At 30.3% G+C, this 18252-nt stretch overlaps 1 protein-coding gene and 1 long non-coding RNA gene across 5 annotated transcripts; one reads left to right on the top strand and one right to left on the bottom strand.

Annotated features, from left to right (window-relative positions):
- Positions 1 to 3658: 3658 nt before the first annotated feature.
- LOC112711346 (uncharacterized) lies at positions 3659 to 9034 on the top strand. Of its 2 annotated transcripts, none has more exons than XM_025763975.3 (5): positions 3659 to 4057; positions 5957 to 6802; positions 7555 to 7740; positions 8088 to 8213; positions 8519 to 9034. In XM_025763975.3, the coding sequence occupies exons 1-5, from the start codon at positions 4019 to 4021 to the stop codon at positions 8624 to 8626; spliced, it is 1305 nt and encodes a 434-aa protein (XP_025619760.1). In that variant the 5' UTR covers positions 3659 to 4018; the 3' UTR covers positions 8627 to 9034. The 2 variants fall into 2 exon arrangements, with proteins under 2 accessions (XP_025619760.1, XP_025619759.1); XM_025763974.3 differs by having other exon boundaries at positions 3659 to 4078.
- Positions 5712 to 9039, bottom strand: LOC140175349 (uncharacterized). Of its 3 annotated transcripts, none has more exons than XR_011865978.1 (4): positions 8911 to 9022; positions 8707 to 8818; positions 8439 to 8626; positions 5712 to 8175 (listed from the first exon to the last, which is right to left on the bottom strand). It is a non-coding gene; the product is annotated as an uncharacterized lncRNA (long non-coding RNA). The 3 variants fall into 3 exon arrangements; XR_011865979.1 differs by having other exon boundaries at positions 7747 to 8175; positions 8707 to 8765; positions 8911 to 9039; XR_011865977.1 differs by lacking the exon at positions 8911 to 9022 and having other exon boundaries at positions 8707 to 8860.
- Between the last annotated feature and the right edge of the window lie 9213 nt (positions 9040 to 18252).

Raw genomic sequence — 18252 nt, 5'->3', positions numbered from 1 at the left:
TTGTATATAAATACCATAAAAAAATAAACCTATATATAAAAAATATGTTTATATCAAATAATAAAAACTTAATTTACAATTATTTTTCTTTCTTTCTTTTTGAAATAATTAATTTTTTATATATTTTTTAATTTATTTTTGATATATTGTTAGATTAAAAAATTTATACATATATTTAATTATGTATTGTAATTTAAAAATATATTTTACATTTATTACATAAATAATTATCTAAAAAATAAATATAATCAAATAATTATGTAAAAAAATATTCATATTTTAATATATCAAAATTAACTTTATCTTTTTAAACAATTGTTCTAATACTCATTTTAATTTTCAAATATTAATTACCTCACATTGGATTAGAAAGTTTATTTTTTATAATATTTATGACATAAGATACTTTTTAATCTAAAATAGTTATTACAAGAAATATTATTTAAAAGATAAAATTAAAAAATATTATATCATTTTAAAATAAAGGATATTAATTAATAGATAAATACTATTTTTTATTTCAACAATTTTTTAAGACAAAAAAATACCGATAATTTTACTTAAATTTAAAAAATAAAGATTTAGTTTGGTAATTAACAAGTTAATTGGATTTAAAAAATTATATTATCATTGTTTATTAATTTTTTTATTGAATTAATTTATTTACTTATTTTTAATTTTTATATTAAATCAAATTTAACAAAATAAATATTATTATACGTTAAATTTAATAAAAATATTATTTTTAACATAAATCTAAAAATAATACTTTATAAATTTTTGTGGGACAAAAATAAATTACATTAAAACAAATATATTAATTTATATAGAATTATTTTTTTTCTTAAATCTAGTGGGGGCAAGTGCCCGCCTCCTCTAATGTCTGGGTTCGTCCCTGTCTCCATCATTTCACGTACATGTAAGCTCCAGATTTCTATGTTGAGTTTCATCCATCTTGTGGGTCTAATTATTTGTCTATTTATATGCTACGAATGTCATTATTTTTGTCAAAATTTTTGTGCTAAAAAGATCATTCAAATAATGATAATAAAGATAATCATCCCCATCATTTTACGTACATTTAAGCCCAGATTTCTATGTTGAGTTTCATCCATCCCGTGGGTTTAATCATTTGTCTATTTATATGCTACAGATGTCATGATTTTTGCCAAAATTTTTGTGCTAGCAAGATCATTCAAATAATGATAAATGATAATAACGTTAATCATCCCCATCATTTCACGTGCATGTAAGCTCCAGATTTCTATGTTGAGTTTCATCCATCTTGTGGGTCTAATTATTTGTCTATTTATATGCTACGGATGTCATTATTTTTGTCAAAATTTTTGTGCTAAAAAGATCATTCAAATAATGATAATAAAGATAATCATCCCCATCATTTCACGTACATTTAAGCCCAAATTTCTATGTTGAGTTTCATCCATCCCGTGGGTTTAATCATTTGTCTATTTATATGCTACAGATGTCATGATTTTTGCCAAAATTTTTGTGCTAGTAAGATCATTCAAATAATGATAAATGATAATAACGTTAATCATCCCCATCATTTCACGTGCATGTAAGCTCCAGATTTCTATGTTGAGTTTCATCCATCTTGTGGGTCTAATTATTTGTCTATTTATATGCTACGGATGTCATTATTTTTGTCAAAATTTTTGTGCTAAAAAGATCATTCAAATAATGATAATAAAGATAATCATTCCCATCATTTCACGTACATTTAAGCCCAGATTTCTATGTTGAGTTTCATCCATCCTGTGGGTTTAATCATTTGTCTATTTATATGCTACAGATGTCATGATTTTTGCCAAAATTTTTGTGCTAGCAAAATCATTCAAATAATGATAAATGATAATAACGTTAATCATCCCCATCATTTCACGTGCATGTAAGCCCCAGATTTCTATGTTGAGTTTCATCCATCTCGTGGGTTTGATTATTTGTCTATTTATATGCTACGAATGTCATGATTTTTGTCAAAATTTTTGTGCTAAAAAAATTATTCAAATAATAATAATAAAAATAATCATTCCCATTATTTCCCGTACATGTAAGCCCAAATTTCTATGTTGAGTTTCATCCATCTCATGAGTCTAATCATTTGTTTATTTATATCCTACGAATATCATGATTTTTGTCAAAATTTTTGTGTTAACAAGATCATTCAATTAATTATAATAACGTCTTCCCATCATTTCACGTATATATAAGTCCCAGATTTCTATGCTGAGTTTCATCCATATCGTGGGTCTAATTATTTATCTATTTATATGCTTATGATTTTTGCCAAAATTTTTGTGCTAATAAAATCATTTAAATAATGACAATAACAATAATTATCTCCATCATTTCACGTACATGTAAGTATATTGAAAAAAGAAATATTATAGATGTAAGCAATTGAAAATATAGACTTTCAATCAGACATACAAACAATTAAAAAAATAAATGTCATCTACATAATTTTTCGTATACATCTTATGTATACAGTTTTATTTCTATTATTAAAATGATAAAAAAAAAAGCACAAATGATGTTAATTATATCCATCTTTTTCTAAGTGCATTTAAAAATATAATATTATTCATAATGATTAAATGAATATTTATTCAAATATACTATGCAGTCAAGTAATTTTTTAACAAAATATACTTAAAATATACTTAAATTATGGTGCACTTTTTCTTCGTATGTATATAACTTTAATATTTGAATTTTCATAAGATGGAGGTACTAAATGAGATTCGTTTTATATATCTTCCATTAATTAAAAAATTACATCTTTCAAAATGTAAAATATTTATTAAGAACTAAATCAGGAATTTAACTTTTATGTATTGTTAATATAAAAAAAATTTAAATAAATAATTAATTATATATTATCATATTTTTTAAATTTTATTATTTAAAAATTATATAAATACATAAAGTTAATTAATTGACTGTATAAAAATTTTGTTATAATGTTAATATGTCAATATAATAAAATTAAACTCTTCAATTGATATCACAACCTTTTTAATAACCAAAATAATATCACATCAATCGTTGAGAGACTAAATTATATTTACTAAATTTGTCTTGGATTTAATGAAGGGTATTTTTCTTTTTTTTCTTAAAAGCAAAAAATATAAAAAAAAATGGTTAAAAATATACGAAGTCAGAACTAGCAAATAAATCTGTTAGGAGACTTCTTAAACTGTGGATCTAATAGTGAAAACCACACGTGACTCGTCTCCTTCTTAAGATATAAACATGTGTTGGAACAAAACTACTAATTTTTAGTACATGTGACCAAACCAAAAGGGAAAAGAAGAAAAATATGAAAATCAATTGAATAATAATAACCAAGTAAGTAGTAATTAACAAGTATAACTAATAACCAAGCATATAGTAATTGAATAATTAATTATGAGTATATGTAAAGATATATCCATGTAAAAGGCTTGGTCATAGGTCAAACGAAAATCCACTGAGGGAAAGTGCCACGTGGCAAGAGGCTAGAGAGGGTGTGGGTCATGTTCTTGGCTTAGCGTGAGGTTCGCGTTGACGCCCGAGAGTGCCAGGCTGACCTCTCCAACTGGGACCAACCCGTCTTTTAGAAACCCTTTAAATATTCCCAACACACAACAAATTTCATAACTAATTTTTTCTTTTTCTTTTTACCCTTTTCTCTTTTTTTATTAATTAATTAATTAATTACTCTCTAATTATTACATTACATTACATTACAACAACGATAACAACAACTTCGATGGTTCTCTTCTCCTTATTGGAGTGGTGTTCTTGTTCTTTAATTACCTTGGTTTCATTACTCAGCATCACATGTGTCGGTTTCCAACACCACCACCACCACCACCCAGTTATTGTTACATTTTCCACTTCTTCTATCTCACTACCATTATAAATAATTCATACACCCTTTCTCTTTTTTGTATCCCTTTGATTTGATTTGCCTCGGTTCTTGTGAGAGCAGGATAGAATATTTTAATACACCATGTTGCAGGATGTGTTTGATCAGCCACTGCCACCAAAGGTTGAGCAACAACTCCCCATTGTAATTCCATCAACCCATTCTTTTGATCCATGCATGCATGGTGTTTGATATATGTTCTCATAATAAATTAAATTATGCATGTGTTCTTGTAGCTATCTTTGGTTTTGGGTTCTGTTGTATTGTGTCATGATGTGATCCTAAACCAAAATGTTTGTTCATGTGGGTCATCAAAAGTTTTATTTATTTTCTTTCTACGGCGTGAATTTGTGTTTTTTTTTTTTTTTTTTTTTCATATGGAATTACTCATAATTGATCTTGTGTTTCTCATCATGAGATGTCTAATGTGATCATGTACTTGTTCTCTCTTTTTCATGCATGGATGAATGGTTAGTTCTTTGTTTTTGTATGCAAATATTAATGTGTGAATGTTATTCCCCTCCCTAATGGCGATATTCGCAGAGCTAACAAAGAAGCTATTAGTACCACTCTTCTTAATTAACCATTCGAGAAATCTAGAAGCCATTTCTCAAATTCTTTTTCTTTTTTCTCTTTCCAATTCCATCCTTCAATGTCAATTTGCATGGAAGAACGAGTTCTATCTTTCTTTTTTCTGACAATAATTTATAAAGTTGGTAAGCATATAATAATGCTTCTTTGACTGTGGCAATAAGAAAGAATATTGATTCTTCTATAAGAACTTGCATTGGCTCTGACCCTTTTTTTTCCTTCCAAGATTTTATCCTATCCAATCCAATCCAATCCAGGACAAGCAAAATGTCATTTTCTAAGAGAAGGGCAAATTGTTAACTGCATCATAATCTCATTCTGCCTTGTGATAGCCAATTGAACATAGCTTTCTATTATTGTGGAGTATATGTGCTTGGTAAATGTTTTTTAAAACATCTAATTTTTCGTATTTCGTATCAATACTCATTTTATTGGCTTTTAAATAAAGTGCTTACTCTAATGCATATTGAGAATGTACAGAGATAAAAGAGAGTATATATCATATTTTGTGGGTTCTTTCTCTTTCCTTTTTTTTTTTTTTGGTGTTAACTCTGTATATTATGTACATTCTTAATCTGTACGTGAGTATGAACCTTTAAATAATAGTATGATCTTCACTTAAATATATTATTTTCATTCACTTTTGGATTTATTTATGCGAAATAACCACTTATTTTATAATGTTCAAATAACATCACTCAAAAAATAGTTCAAATGTGTAGCTTTTTGTGTTCCTTTGAGTGCCTTTCATTTGTCATTGAAGCATAATCAACATGCACATATCATGAGGTTCCTTCTTTCTCTAACAACTGTATATGGTACAAACATTTGGTACCTTAGCTTCTTGCATGTCACATTGTTCACATGAAGGCATAGATGCACATCCTTTTCAGTGAAAAATAGCTCAAAAATAGCCAACCCTTTTGGACAATTTATTGTCCTTTCATGACCAAATATAAATTCAACCTATCACTGGACCATGCAACTAACAAGATTTGTATGCAGAAATAGTCCTTCTTGTAGAAAAGGACTTGTAATGATGAACATATCTGATATTTATTGGTGTGCAATGTCACTCACTTTTCAGAAATGCTCACTATTTGACGATGAAGACATGCAATAAAATAAAGCTTAGACTGATTAGAGAATATTATCTTTTGAAAGTTCAAACTAAGAGATTGCTATGTTATCAGAACAGTCTCATTTCTATCAATATCAGCAAGAAGAATTGGGTTCATTCTCATAATGGAAAGGAACTAAAAAAATAAATAAATAATAATAATAAAATTAATGTAGAATCATTCTCCTATTCTACTTGTTCTTTTATATATATGAAGTCTAATACCATTATTCTGAGAGTGGTCTTAGTTGGTATTTAACTATTTATCAGTAGCCATGTTATTAACAATGCTCTTGTTTCACTGGCTGCAGGATGAAATTTCAAGCCCAATCAGTGCTAGACTTTTTGAGCTATGTGACTCTGATTTGTTCCCAGAAGCACTTCAAAACTCTGAGGTTACTTCAAGCTCAAATTGTTGCTATGAAGAGAACTCCTCATATGCAACAAACATGTCTCTAGCATTAGAAGTAGAAACCAAGTTCAATAACAATAACAATAACAATAATACAAATAGCAATAATAGCAATAACAGTGTCACCACCCCAAGTAGCACCACCACCACCAACAACAACACAACCAACAGTAGTAACCTGTCAATCATCTTTGACTCTCAAGAAGAGCTTGACAATGACATCTCTGCCTCCATAGATTTCTCATCTTCACCTGCAGCTTTCAATGTTCCACCGATGTTCCCAGTCACAACAAACCATCATCAAGAACAGTTTGATTTCTCTTCTATGCATCACCATCATCATCAGGTTCAGCAGCTAGCAGCATGTTCAGTTGTGGAGGGCTTCTCACAGTATCCCACTGACACTAGTGCTGTTGCACCTCCTCCTCCTCCTCTCATGGGGGCTCCTCAATTGCCTTCTGTCTTTGAAGAGGATTGCATTTCTTCTGCTGTTCCTTCTTATGTCACTCTCAACCCTTCTTCTCCTTCTTGCTCTTATCTCAACCCTGCTGCCATTCCACCACCTTACATGCCTCCTGCTGGTCCCCTGGCCACCGCCTTGTCGGCCGACCGTGCCGCTTTGTTCACCGGAAGCATGCTTCTTGGCTCTGAGCTTCAGAGACCAGACCTTGAATACCAAGGTGAAAATGGTGGAATTTATTGTACAGATTCAATTCACAGAGTGTTTAACCCTCAAGAGCTTCAGGTATGGCTTATTCGCAAACTACATTAATCATTCTCATATTCTATATTATTAGGACAGGATGCAAAATGAGTCTAAGATTCAAAGAAAATTCTCTAGATTTCTTGCTGCTTTAACTTCAAGTTTGGAAATTAGCCTGACCAATTAAGTAGCATACTGTGTACCATTTCATCTGCATACCAGAACGTTATATGTATTTTTTTCACATAAAATATTTACATATGGAGTACCACATATTGCGTACCTGTTCTATACCAGAACGTATTGCGTTCCATGTAACTATGGTTCTTAACAAGTACTTACTTTGTCATTGTTACCTTTTGATACATCCTCAAGACTTAAAAGTACCTTGACCCAAAAGATGTATCAAAAAGTGATGGTAATACTTAAAAAAAGGGAAGTGAGGGAATAACAATTAAGGAGAGGCTTTATTACTAGTGGAAATTTTGCAAAAAGAGCATAGTCTATACAAATTTCTAAGAAGCTGATACCCCACATAAGATAGATGCCGCATATCCATCATAATAGTGGCTTGCTAGCATATAAGTCCTTTTAGAATGTCACCTCTAAAAAGTAGCACAAATTTGGACAAATAACAGGAAAGGAATCACTTCTTTTAACAGAAATTGATAATAAAAATTAAAAACAGCATAATCATTAGAAAAGACCATAATAGTTTATTGGCATGTTTTTCCCTTTATGTTTAAGAAAGAAAAATAACTTATGATTTTTTTCCTTTTTAATTTCGTTGGCAGGCACTTAGTACTGAGAGTCAGCAACTAGTGGCTGGAGGTGGGAGTTCTGCCAACTTAACACCAGAAATCTCAAATTTGGAGGACTCTAGCTTCAAGGTTGGGAAACTCTCTGTTGAGCAAAGAAAAGAAAAGATTCATAGATACATGAAGAAAAGAAATGAAAGAAACTTCAGCAAGAAAATCAAGGTACTCTTAAGTCTAAGTACATTAATCAAATTTTAATGGAGTAAACTTCCATTTCTATCTATGAAAGTTCAGAATATTGACAAATTTATCTATGAATAAACAAAACTAACTTTATACTTATGAAAGACGAAAATTTGTCATTTCTATCCATAGAAGTTCAAAATATTGACAAATTAGTACTTTTGTCATATAGAGAATATCTTTTGTGGGTACAAAATGAATTTCATTTATTCATGGTTAAATTTGTCAGTATTTTAAAATTTTATGGTTAGAAATAGTAGTTTGCTCTTTTTTGCTACATATTTTGTGAAGTTTCAATTAACACTGCATGCAAATTAAATGTACAGTATGCCTGCCGCAAAACTCTGGCAGATAGCCGGCCGCGAGTTCGAGGAAGGTTTGCAAAGAATGATGACTTTGGAGATGCTCAGAGACCTGCAAGTAGCAATCATGAAGAAGAAGATGAAGAAGAAGTAAGATTCCCTAGATGCTGGAGCACATTCAATTATTAAGGCCAATATCAGCACACTTTTTTGTTTAACTTTGAATTAGAATCGATTCCTGGCAATGTAAAAAATTGATTTTGACTTTTTGAGAGATAATGTTTTAGTTGTTCACTCCCATAATCAATTACAGACAAAAATAACTTTTACTTCAAAATCAATGAGTCAAAAGAAAAATTCTCTATCACTTAGCACCTTTTCTGAATTATTGGTTTGTTGGCATGATTCCACAATCTAACAAACACGCCTTTAATTTTATCTTTTGAACTTAGCAGGTAGTTGTGAAAGAAGAAGATGATATGGTTGATTCCTCAGATATCTTTGCTCATATCAGTGGAGTGAACTCCTTCAAATGCAACTATTCCATCCAGTCCTGGATTTGACTAAAACAAAAACAAAAAAAAAATGAAAAAAAATGAAAAAAAAAAAAAGAGAGAGAGAATAGTTTGACTAGTACACCTACAATTTTTAGCTTCTGTAGAGCTTTTTCAAAAAGGGCCCTGATCCCACTCCAGAATTCTCCTACATGGGTTTCATGGATTGAGGAAACTGAATAAATACGGGTCCTGATGATACTATACAAATAAAAGGAAGAAGAACAATAGCACATTATATATATATAATATGATATGATATGATATATATAGAAAAGTAAGCAAGTGTATACATTTTTGCAGACAATATCTTCCTCTCATTACTTGTACCTACTACTAAGAATCACAAGTTGTATTAATCACAAAATTCATATATTTGAGTTGCCTCCACATGCTATAGAGGAGCTCATTCATGTAGTTTCTTCTCATCATACTAAGGGACTACACTTTGACCTGTTTTGGTTAATCAAAGGCCCTAAGCCTTTTTCGATTGGGCTCCTAACAAAAATTTAATCTCAAAAGAACAAAAAGTATATAATTTGCATACTCGAATACATGAATAAGTTAAAATTAAAATTAATATGCAATCTATTAGAATACGCCTCCTGTTTAATTATAGATTTCAAAATCTTAAAATCTTTTATTCGAAGTAACGGATAATAAAAAAGATATGTCACGTACAGAATTTTTTATGATGTAATGTTACACATCCAAATCTTTTTATAAACCCAATTTAAAAATTTAAGCTCAAAAGAACAAAAAGTATATAATTTGCATACTCGAATACATGAATAAGTTAAAATTAAAATTAACATGCAATCTATTAAAATACTCCTCCTGCTTAATTATAGATTTGAAAATCTTAAAATCTTTTATTCGAAGTAACGGATAATAAAAAAGATATGTCACGTACAAAATTTTTTATGAAGTAATGTTACACATCCAAATCATTTTATAAACCAAATTTAATTAAGTTAAACAATAAAATTTGAAATAATATTAGTCATAGCTGATTTTTGTTATTTTAAACCAATTTGATTAAACTTGATTAATAAAAAATTTAAATGTATAGCATTATTTTTTTTATGCTCAAAAAATAAATTTTTTTTCTATAAAATGATTATTTATTGTTCTTCTAAAATATTGGTTACTGTCCAATATTCAACTGGGTCTTAAGTATTCTTTGTCCAAATACATCGTTTTTGGGGACTCAGTCTCATAGGACAATAATAGTGCCAACATTGATCAACCAATATTCCTCTTTGGTTGCAAGTAAAATTAGTGTCCAAAACGCTTCATCACTCAACTAATTGCAACCAATATTCCTCTTTTCATTCTTTCTTGGTCTCAACGAATATTCCTCTATATATTTTCCAGGTTTTTTTTCTTGGACGTGTATATTTTCAATGGCTTTTTTTCTTACAAAGAACTCGAAACCGAGTCATGGGCCTGTATTTTATAACTTGAGTATGGACCCAAAGGTGTGTTGAGAAACATGACCAGAAATTCAAAGAAAAAGAATGTCACTAGGACAAAAAAAAAAAAAAAAAAAACAATGTCACTAAAATACGAAATCATGGCTTTGAGGCTTTATGTATGTCTAGGAGTATTTCTGGCGTGATTTAGAGCGATTTTGAGTTAAAAATATTCAATTTAAACACTAATTTTATTTGTAACCTGGTTTGGATTAGATAAATTTTTTTTTTAAGAATCCGATCCAAATTTTTAAAATTAAATATACATAACAAGTTTCAAAATCAAATTTTAAATAACCAACAACAACAAGTTTTAATAATAATTTGAAAAACTAACAATAACATAACAATAGAAATAAAATTATAGGTTAGTTAAAATAAATAAATTTTATTTTTTACATAAAATATTTATTAAATAATAATAATAATAATACATGAATAATATAAAAATATATAACAAATTAAACATATTATAAATAAAATTATAAATATAATAATAACATAATAATATTATAACATATTGTGTAGTTTGAATTGGATCAATTTTAAAAAGTAAAATCCAAATTCGATCTGATTCATACTGTTTGCAAAAACTAAAATCCAATCAAATTTAAATTAATGCAATTTTAATCGATTTTTTATTTGGATTAAATCAGTTTAGATTTGAACACTCTAAGTGTGTCAAGACAAAAAAGAAAAAAAAAAGTATTTTCATTTCTGTATTCTTAACCAGAGTCTAGCTATATCCTTGAAATTAGTGTATCTCATCTAACACCAATTAAGTTGCTTGCTTCCAGTTTTTGTTAAATCTATATCATGTTAATTTCAAGGGCAAAGAGCCAAATATGGCAGCACCTCTATTTTTTTGTCCATGCCTCCTTGGTTCATCTAAGTTAATTGTTCTTTTCTTTATGTCTTACTAACAACAAGTTATCCTTTTCATTGTACTTCTAAACATACTTTATTGAAAGTTTGGGCTAGTAGAAAAAATAATCTTATTGAAAAGTAACTTTAAAATAAAGATAAAGATATAAAATATTGTTTTGATTCATAATGTTTGAGTCAAATAAAATTTAAATAAATAAAATAAATTTATTTTAAAATTTATAGATATTGTAATGTAAAATATTATATTATAGTATATGTATAATATATATAATAACAGTACAATAAATTTATAGGATATATAACTTTTTTTTTTGTCATACATATTTAAAAGTAATTATTATGGTACAAAGTGCCATGCATCCACGTCATTTCATTCGTAATGAACCAATATTTTCCATGTCACTTGTTAATTAATTAAGGCAGTATGAACATGCTAATTTAGTTTAGTCGAATTAAGGCTTGATAATATATTTAGTGGCAGACAACATACTTCAATGAAGGAGAATAATAAACCAACACTTCACGCAAAGAGAAGTAGCACGCAGAAGCTTCTCTAAATGAACTTCATTATGTGCATGTTTTGAATTTACAATATATTTGAGATAAGAATTTGGTTTTTATTGATGCGTACAATGGCACAAAAGGTGTATATGATTGGCATTTTCACTATTAAATCGTAATTGAAAGTTATGTATTTTGTTGGCGAAGAACATGGTTATTGGTATACTAGTAGTTCAATAATGAAAAATCGTGTTCTTTGATTTGAAATTTTTGGATCCCTCAACATACGAATATTTTAATATATCTATTAGACTTGGACTACTACTATGACAATTAGGCTCTTGTGAAGAAGACAAATAATATATCATATAATATGAAATTATGAATATAGTAAGGGAAACCAACAAGTTAGGTCATTCCTATATATGAACTATGCTTTCTTTTTGTTTAATTCAAATTTCAAATTGGTTGTTGGAAAGACAACTCGGACTTAGAATATAAACATTTCTTTGTCAATCATAATCTAAAACTAACTATTCTAGATTTTATATATATATTTGGTGACCTCTACATTATATATATTAAACGAATAATATAAACGCGCTTCCTACAATAACATACATCATGGCCTCCTAAGACACCAAAAAAAAATACATCATGACCTCCTTGAATTCGTATATATTTTGTTTCATGTGTGGAAATAAAGAGTTGTCGTTACACTACTTTTGTTTAAGAAAGATTCATTATTGTTAGAAAAAGTATAGATAGACGATAAAAATATTAAACAATATGAATAATGAATATATTAGATATTCAATTTACTAGGTGTGCGAATATTTATTCTAATATTAAGATTTAAAAGAGTAATTTAAGGGTGTAGTGTGTTTTAATTATTTAAATTGAGTCCGTTGTTCGTATGGTTCAAAAAAATTATTGATTATCTAATCTAACCCATTTTGTTAAGACTATATCTATATATTTTGCTTAATTTTTGTTCGATCTCGACACAAATATCAATGATCTCAATTCGAAAAATAGACACAAATTTTCATAAAAAAATAAACTCAACCCAAAATTTATCTATTTTAATGTCTAAATAATTTTGCAAAAAGTGAAAAATACTAAAGTTGTTGTATATATTAATAAAAATAGATTGATACAAACAGATAGATGTTTAACATAAATAAAAAAATTTTAGATTAAACAAACTTAAACATGAAATTAAAAGAAAGAAATGGACAATGCTAAATTGTTGGAAATAAAAAAAATTAAGAATAAAATTTAAAATAACAATCAAATTGAGAAAATTTAACTTGAAAACTCAATGAAAAACACAAAGAAATAAAAAATAGAGAAATTAACTCATAATACTCACATGTACTTGTACTCTATTATTATCTGTTGCGTCAAACTTAAGCTGAAAATTCAATAAAAAATACAAATAAATAGATAAATAAAAAATGACTCATAACACTCATATGTATTGGCACTTCATTATAATAAAAGAAAAAAAAACAAACTTTTGTAGGATTTGTAATGTTGAATTGAAGTCTCCTCTCAATCTATCGATTCTCCATTTATAAAGAAAAAATTCTTATTTTGCTTAACTTTGACCATTATCAACTTTATTTACATTCTTATTTTACTTTCTCTTCATTGTTAATTATTCACATTCTTACCACATCTTGAAAGTTAAGTAATAGTCCTCACATTCAAACAAGTCCTAATTTATTAAGATGGAATTTATTTCTACACATATTAATTACATTTCATTTCTTATCGATTCGACTACCTATTTCACTTTTATACTTTTATTTTCTTCATGTTGACTGTCTTAATCAATATTTGAGTTGAAATGTCTTTGTGTCGACACGTATAACATTATACCAATTTAGTATTTTGTTGTCGAAACTACTAATTATAGTCAAATTTTAGTTTGTATCAACAATATGGATTTCTAAAGCATGTCGATATGATAATTTAAGTTATTAATTGACTTGTATTTTGTGGTTAATATAATTATTGATTTTGTTTGATCCGAAATTAACGTATTATTAATTTATTATGTTCAAGAAGTAAAAATTGAGATTTTATAAAGAATAAAAGAAGTAAACTAAAAAAATCATAACATGATTCAAATTGTAAAATTGACTTATCTGACATAAAATTATTAGAATCAATTGACAATTCATATCAAAATCCACGGATGAATATTCCAAGAAAATTAATGCATATACAAAAATGTTAACAAAATCAGAAAATTATCCATGCAGTCATGCACATCTAAAAACTAAGTCATGAAAAAAAATGATTAAAAAAATGGAGAGTATAGCACATTTAAAATGATTAATATGAAATCAGAAAATTCACACACATCCGAAAGTCATGAACAAAATTAAGGGAAAAAATTAAAATAGTGAGGGAAAAGAAGAGAGCGTGAATTATTTATTTATTTATTTATTTATTTTTTGAAAGAAAATGAGCTCAACATAATCAGTGGAGCATACAAGAAAACATAAAATAAAATGTTGCAATTTCTATATTATCTTCGGCATAGTCATCAATAACATGGGTTATCTTTTGCACCACTCTCTAGAGCAAGAAAATATCCTAGTAACACAATCTACTATTTTCACTGTCTTGTTTTGAAAAATGACCTCATTTATACACAACCATATGTTCCATATAGCTAAGAAGAATCCCACTAACCATGTTTTTCGCACATCTTTTTTCAAAGTCATCGTCCTCCAGTTCTCAAAATGTTCTTTTATGGAGTCTGGGATGCTCAAAACACAACCCACATGACTTATCCATGAGCACCACACCTGCCAAGCATACTCACACGTAACAAACAAATATTGTACAGTTTCAATTTTCTTACTACACATAACACAAACGTTACCACTTTGTTCGATGATGCCTAATCTGCTCAAGCGATCCTTTATATTAACTCAGTCTACAAGTACAAACCAAGCAAACAACTCTACCCTAAGCGGGACAATTCCTTTCCAGATTCTGTTTGTGAACTTATAGTTGAGAATATCATCTGTCAATGTCTGTACCTGCAAAACCTGCACAAATGAGTTAGTAGTATAAACGCTTTCCTTATCAAATTTTCACACCACTCTATCTTGTGCGTCTACTATCAGTCTCACAGCTTGTAATGTCTCAAGCATTTGGTTCAAACAGTCAATCTCCCATTAGCGAAGTTTCCTCCTCCAATGGAAGTTCCAAACACACTCTATCCCATCCCAAAATCCACAGTTCCCAATCACGGATCCCTTATTATCTGAAATTAAGTAGAATCTTGGAAAGGAGTCTTTCAGCTTTCCCGACTGTAGCCATGTATCTTCCAAAAATATGGTTAGTCTACCATCGCCTACTTCTATAGCCAACCCGTCAATCATCATCTGTTTAACATGTTGCTCCTTGATTTGCAAGTGACAAATATTTCTCCACGGACCTTCTTTTGCTGGTATAGCTTGAGTAGACAATAACTGCCCAGGGTTCAGATTATTGCAGGAGCACACTACCTTCTTCCATAGAGGACACTCTTCCTTGGAGAATCTCCACCACCACTTAAACAACAACGCAGTATTACGAATCATCGCATCTCCCATACCTAGTCCCCCTAATTTCTTCGGTGCCTGTATTATCTCCCATTTTACAAGAGCCAGTCCAAGTCGTCCGTCGTCCTTTCCCCAAAAGAATCTTCTTTGCAATGAGATTAATTTTTTGGCCACTGTTACTGACATTTTATAGAAGCTCAAATAGTACGTAGGCAGACTATTAATCACGAATTTGATGAGAACCAACTTTTCCGCTTTACTGAGCACCTTTGCTTTTCACAAACTCAGTTTTTCCTCCACCTTATCTATTACTGGCTTCCAAGTTTTTACTAGCCTCGGATTTGCTCCTAGATTAATGTCCAGATACTTCACTGGTAGATTCACCGCCTGACATCCTAATAATTTGCACATTTGACCAATCCACTCATGATTACAATTTACCGGTATCAACCTAGACTTGTCAAAGTTGATACTCAAACCCAACATGACTTCAAAACACCTCAGGAGTCTCTTGTAATTTCTCACTATCTCCTCCTCTGGTGGGCAGAACAGTATAGTGTCATCAGCAAACTGAAGGTGGGATAACTCCATATTGTCCCTGCCAACTAAGAGATGAGATATTCTCCTATTTCTTACCACCTCCCCGATCATCCTGTTCAGCACATCTACAACGAGAACGAATAGAAAAGGTGATAACGGGTCGCCTTGTCGAAGCCCTCTTTCCATCTTGAACGGTTTTGATGGAGCTCCATTAACCATTAGAGATATAGAAGCTGATCTAATGCACTCTGTAATCCATGCCCTCAATCTTCTTCCGAACCCCATCTTTTCCAACACAATATCAACAAAATTCTATTTGACTCTATCGTTGGCTTTCTGGAAGTCCAATTTGATGATAGCTGATGCCATCTTCTTTAGTTTTAGCCACTGTACAGTTTCACATGCAATTAACGCTCCATCATGTATTAGCCTGCCCTTGACAAATACACTCTGTGATTCTCCAACTAACCCTGGCATTACACTCCTCATTCTTCTTGTCAACACTTTTGATATGACCTTGTAGATGCAGCCTACCATACTGATCGGTCTCATGTCCTTTATCTCCTTCGCGCCCACATACTTTGGGGCCAACGCTACCCAAGTTATATTGGAGTCTGCTAGTAATCGCTCCGTCTCGAAGAAGCTCATCACAGCTTTAGTGAATTCCACTCCAATCTCCTCCCAACATCTTTTTATAAAATTCATATTGTATCCATCACTACCCGGAGCCTTAGATGATTCACATTCCCATACTGCCTCCTTTATTTCCTCCTCCGTCGGTAACACCTCTAGTGCTTGAGCTTCCTCCATCTCCAAGCGATTAACTAAACCATCTCGAAAACTGATATTTAGCGGCTCGTCCTGGTGGTATAGGTTCCTGTAGAAATCTCTAATAGCAACCTTAATCCGTGCATGATTCCTTACCAACCTTCCATTAATCATTAAAGACTCGATCTGGTTATTCCTTCTCCTTGCTGATGCAATATTATGAAAGTATATGGAATTCCTATCCATCTCCTTGGCATGCTTAGACCTAGACATTTGCTTCCAGTGTATATCTTGCCTCTCATACCATACCTCACAACATCTTACCAGTGCCTTTCTTCTTGCTTCTACTGTACCATCATATACTCCGTTGCTAACCATGTCATCCACTTTCTTGATCTCGTCCTCAAACCTTTGGATCTTGTCACGTATATTCCCAAAGTGCTGCTTGTGCCATTTACCCAGTGGTTTTGTCAGCGCCTTCAGTTTATCCAGGAACTGATATCTCCCAATCCCCTCCATTCTTCCTTCATCATCTTTAGAAAGCCTTCATGCGTGAACCATGCGTCTAAACTGCAGAACGGTCTTGGTCCTTGAGCTATTCTTCTATTTTCCACTATCAGAGGACAATGATCCGATAGGCCCCTCGGGCTTCCTCTTAGGCGAGTATCTGGGTATGCATCTAGTCATTCCAAGCTAACCAGACTTCTATCAATATGACTGCAGGACTGGCCTCGAAACCATGTATACTTGCGATCTTTGATTGCCAAGTCCACTAACTCCATATCATTTAGCCATGCTTTGAAATCTTCAGCAGAAGCTGACAAGTTGGTCGCCCATTTTCTTTCCTCTACACGCACAATCTCGTTGAAATCTCTGATGTAGTAAAATGGGGTTTGACACAATCCTGTAATATAGCTTAATTCCTCCCACAGTAAGAGTTTTTCATCTCTCGCATGCGAGCCATACACCAGACAAATTGCACAGTAAAATTATCTTTGGTCATCACTCCTTCTACACATAACCACCTATCTCCTTTATAGCAATTCATCAATTTAAATGTTAATTCATCCCAAATTAATAGTAGACCTCCGAAAGCTCCAACAGAATTAACACACTCCCAACAAGCTCTATCATTACCTCAAATTCTAGCTACATCATATTTGTTCACCACTTCTTGTTTTGTTTCTATCAACTCCAACATATCTAATCTAAACTTATTTTTGAACCTTTTTATCATGTTCAGTTTTGCAACACCTCTCAACCACCTTACATTCTAAAAGTTTAAAATTATTTATAAATTTTATCACACACCTGTTTACGGTATTTTGGACGACTTCTTCTGATTTTTTTTCTTTGTTTTGACTGTCTTCATTTCAGAGCTATGGCCTCGTTTTGCTCTTGGAAGATTGCCATGATGTATTTTTCATCGCTGTATGGTATTGCTCCTGATTCGACCGCCAGTTTCCAAGCCTCTTTATTTTTTACTATTTTTTCTTTATTTTGTTTTGAAAGTGAGTTGAATGTGATGAGAATTTTGAGTATTAGTAGAAAAAATTAATTAAAAATTTTGAAAAGGATAAATGAAAGGAGTATCTAATAAATTTAAATGTTTATAATTTTAAATAGATGAGATATTAAATTTAAGTGCATATATTTATTTTACTGTAATTCCAATAATTATAAACAGAACAATAATTGAATAGTATTTGTTATATAGTAGCACCTTAAAAAATTTACAATATTGATAGCATTAATTAATTGCTCTTGTTTGAGTCTATTGATTCACTTTTTTATTATCGGCGATAAACAATATTTAGAAAATAATATAAAACGATAATATTATATTGACAAGTATTTTTATTGTTATTAATTTTAATAAAGTTGGCACAAATTT

Source organism: Arachis hypogaea, chromosome 9, assembly GCF_003086295.3.
Source record: "Arachis hypogaea cultivar Tifrunner chromosome 9, arahy.Tifrunner.gnm2.J5K5, whole genome shotgun sequence".
Lineage (NCBI taxonomy): Eukaryota > Viridiplantae > Streptophyta > Magnoliopsida > Fabales > Fabaceae > Arachis > Arachis hypogaea.
This window is presented reverse-complemented; position numbering and strand designations above follow the sequence as displayed.

Excerpts from the sequence above, each read along its gene's own strand:
- LOC112711346 (XM_025763974.3), top strand. The coding sequence starts at position 4,019 with ATGTTGCAGGATGTGTTTGATCAGCCACTGCCACCAAAGGTTGAGCAA. Across the intron at positions 6,803-7,554 it reads TTAACCCTCAAGAGCTTCAG|GCACTTAGTACTGAGAGTCA; the intron begins GTATGGCTTATT and ends TTTCGTTGGCAG. Across the intron at positions 7,741-8,087 it reads ACTTCAGCAAGAAAATCAAG|TATGCCTGCCGCAAAACTCT; the intron begins GTACTCTTAAGT and ends TTAAATGTACAG.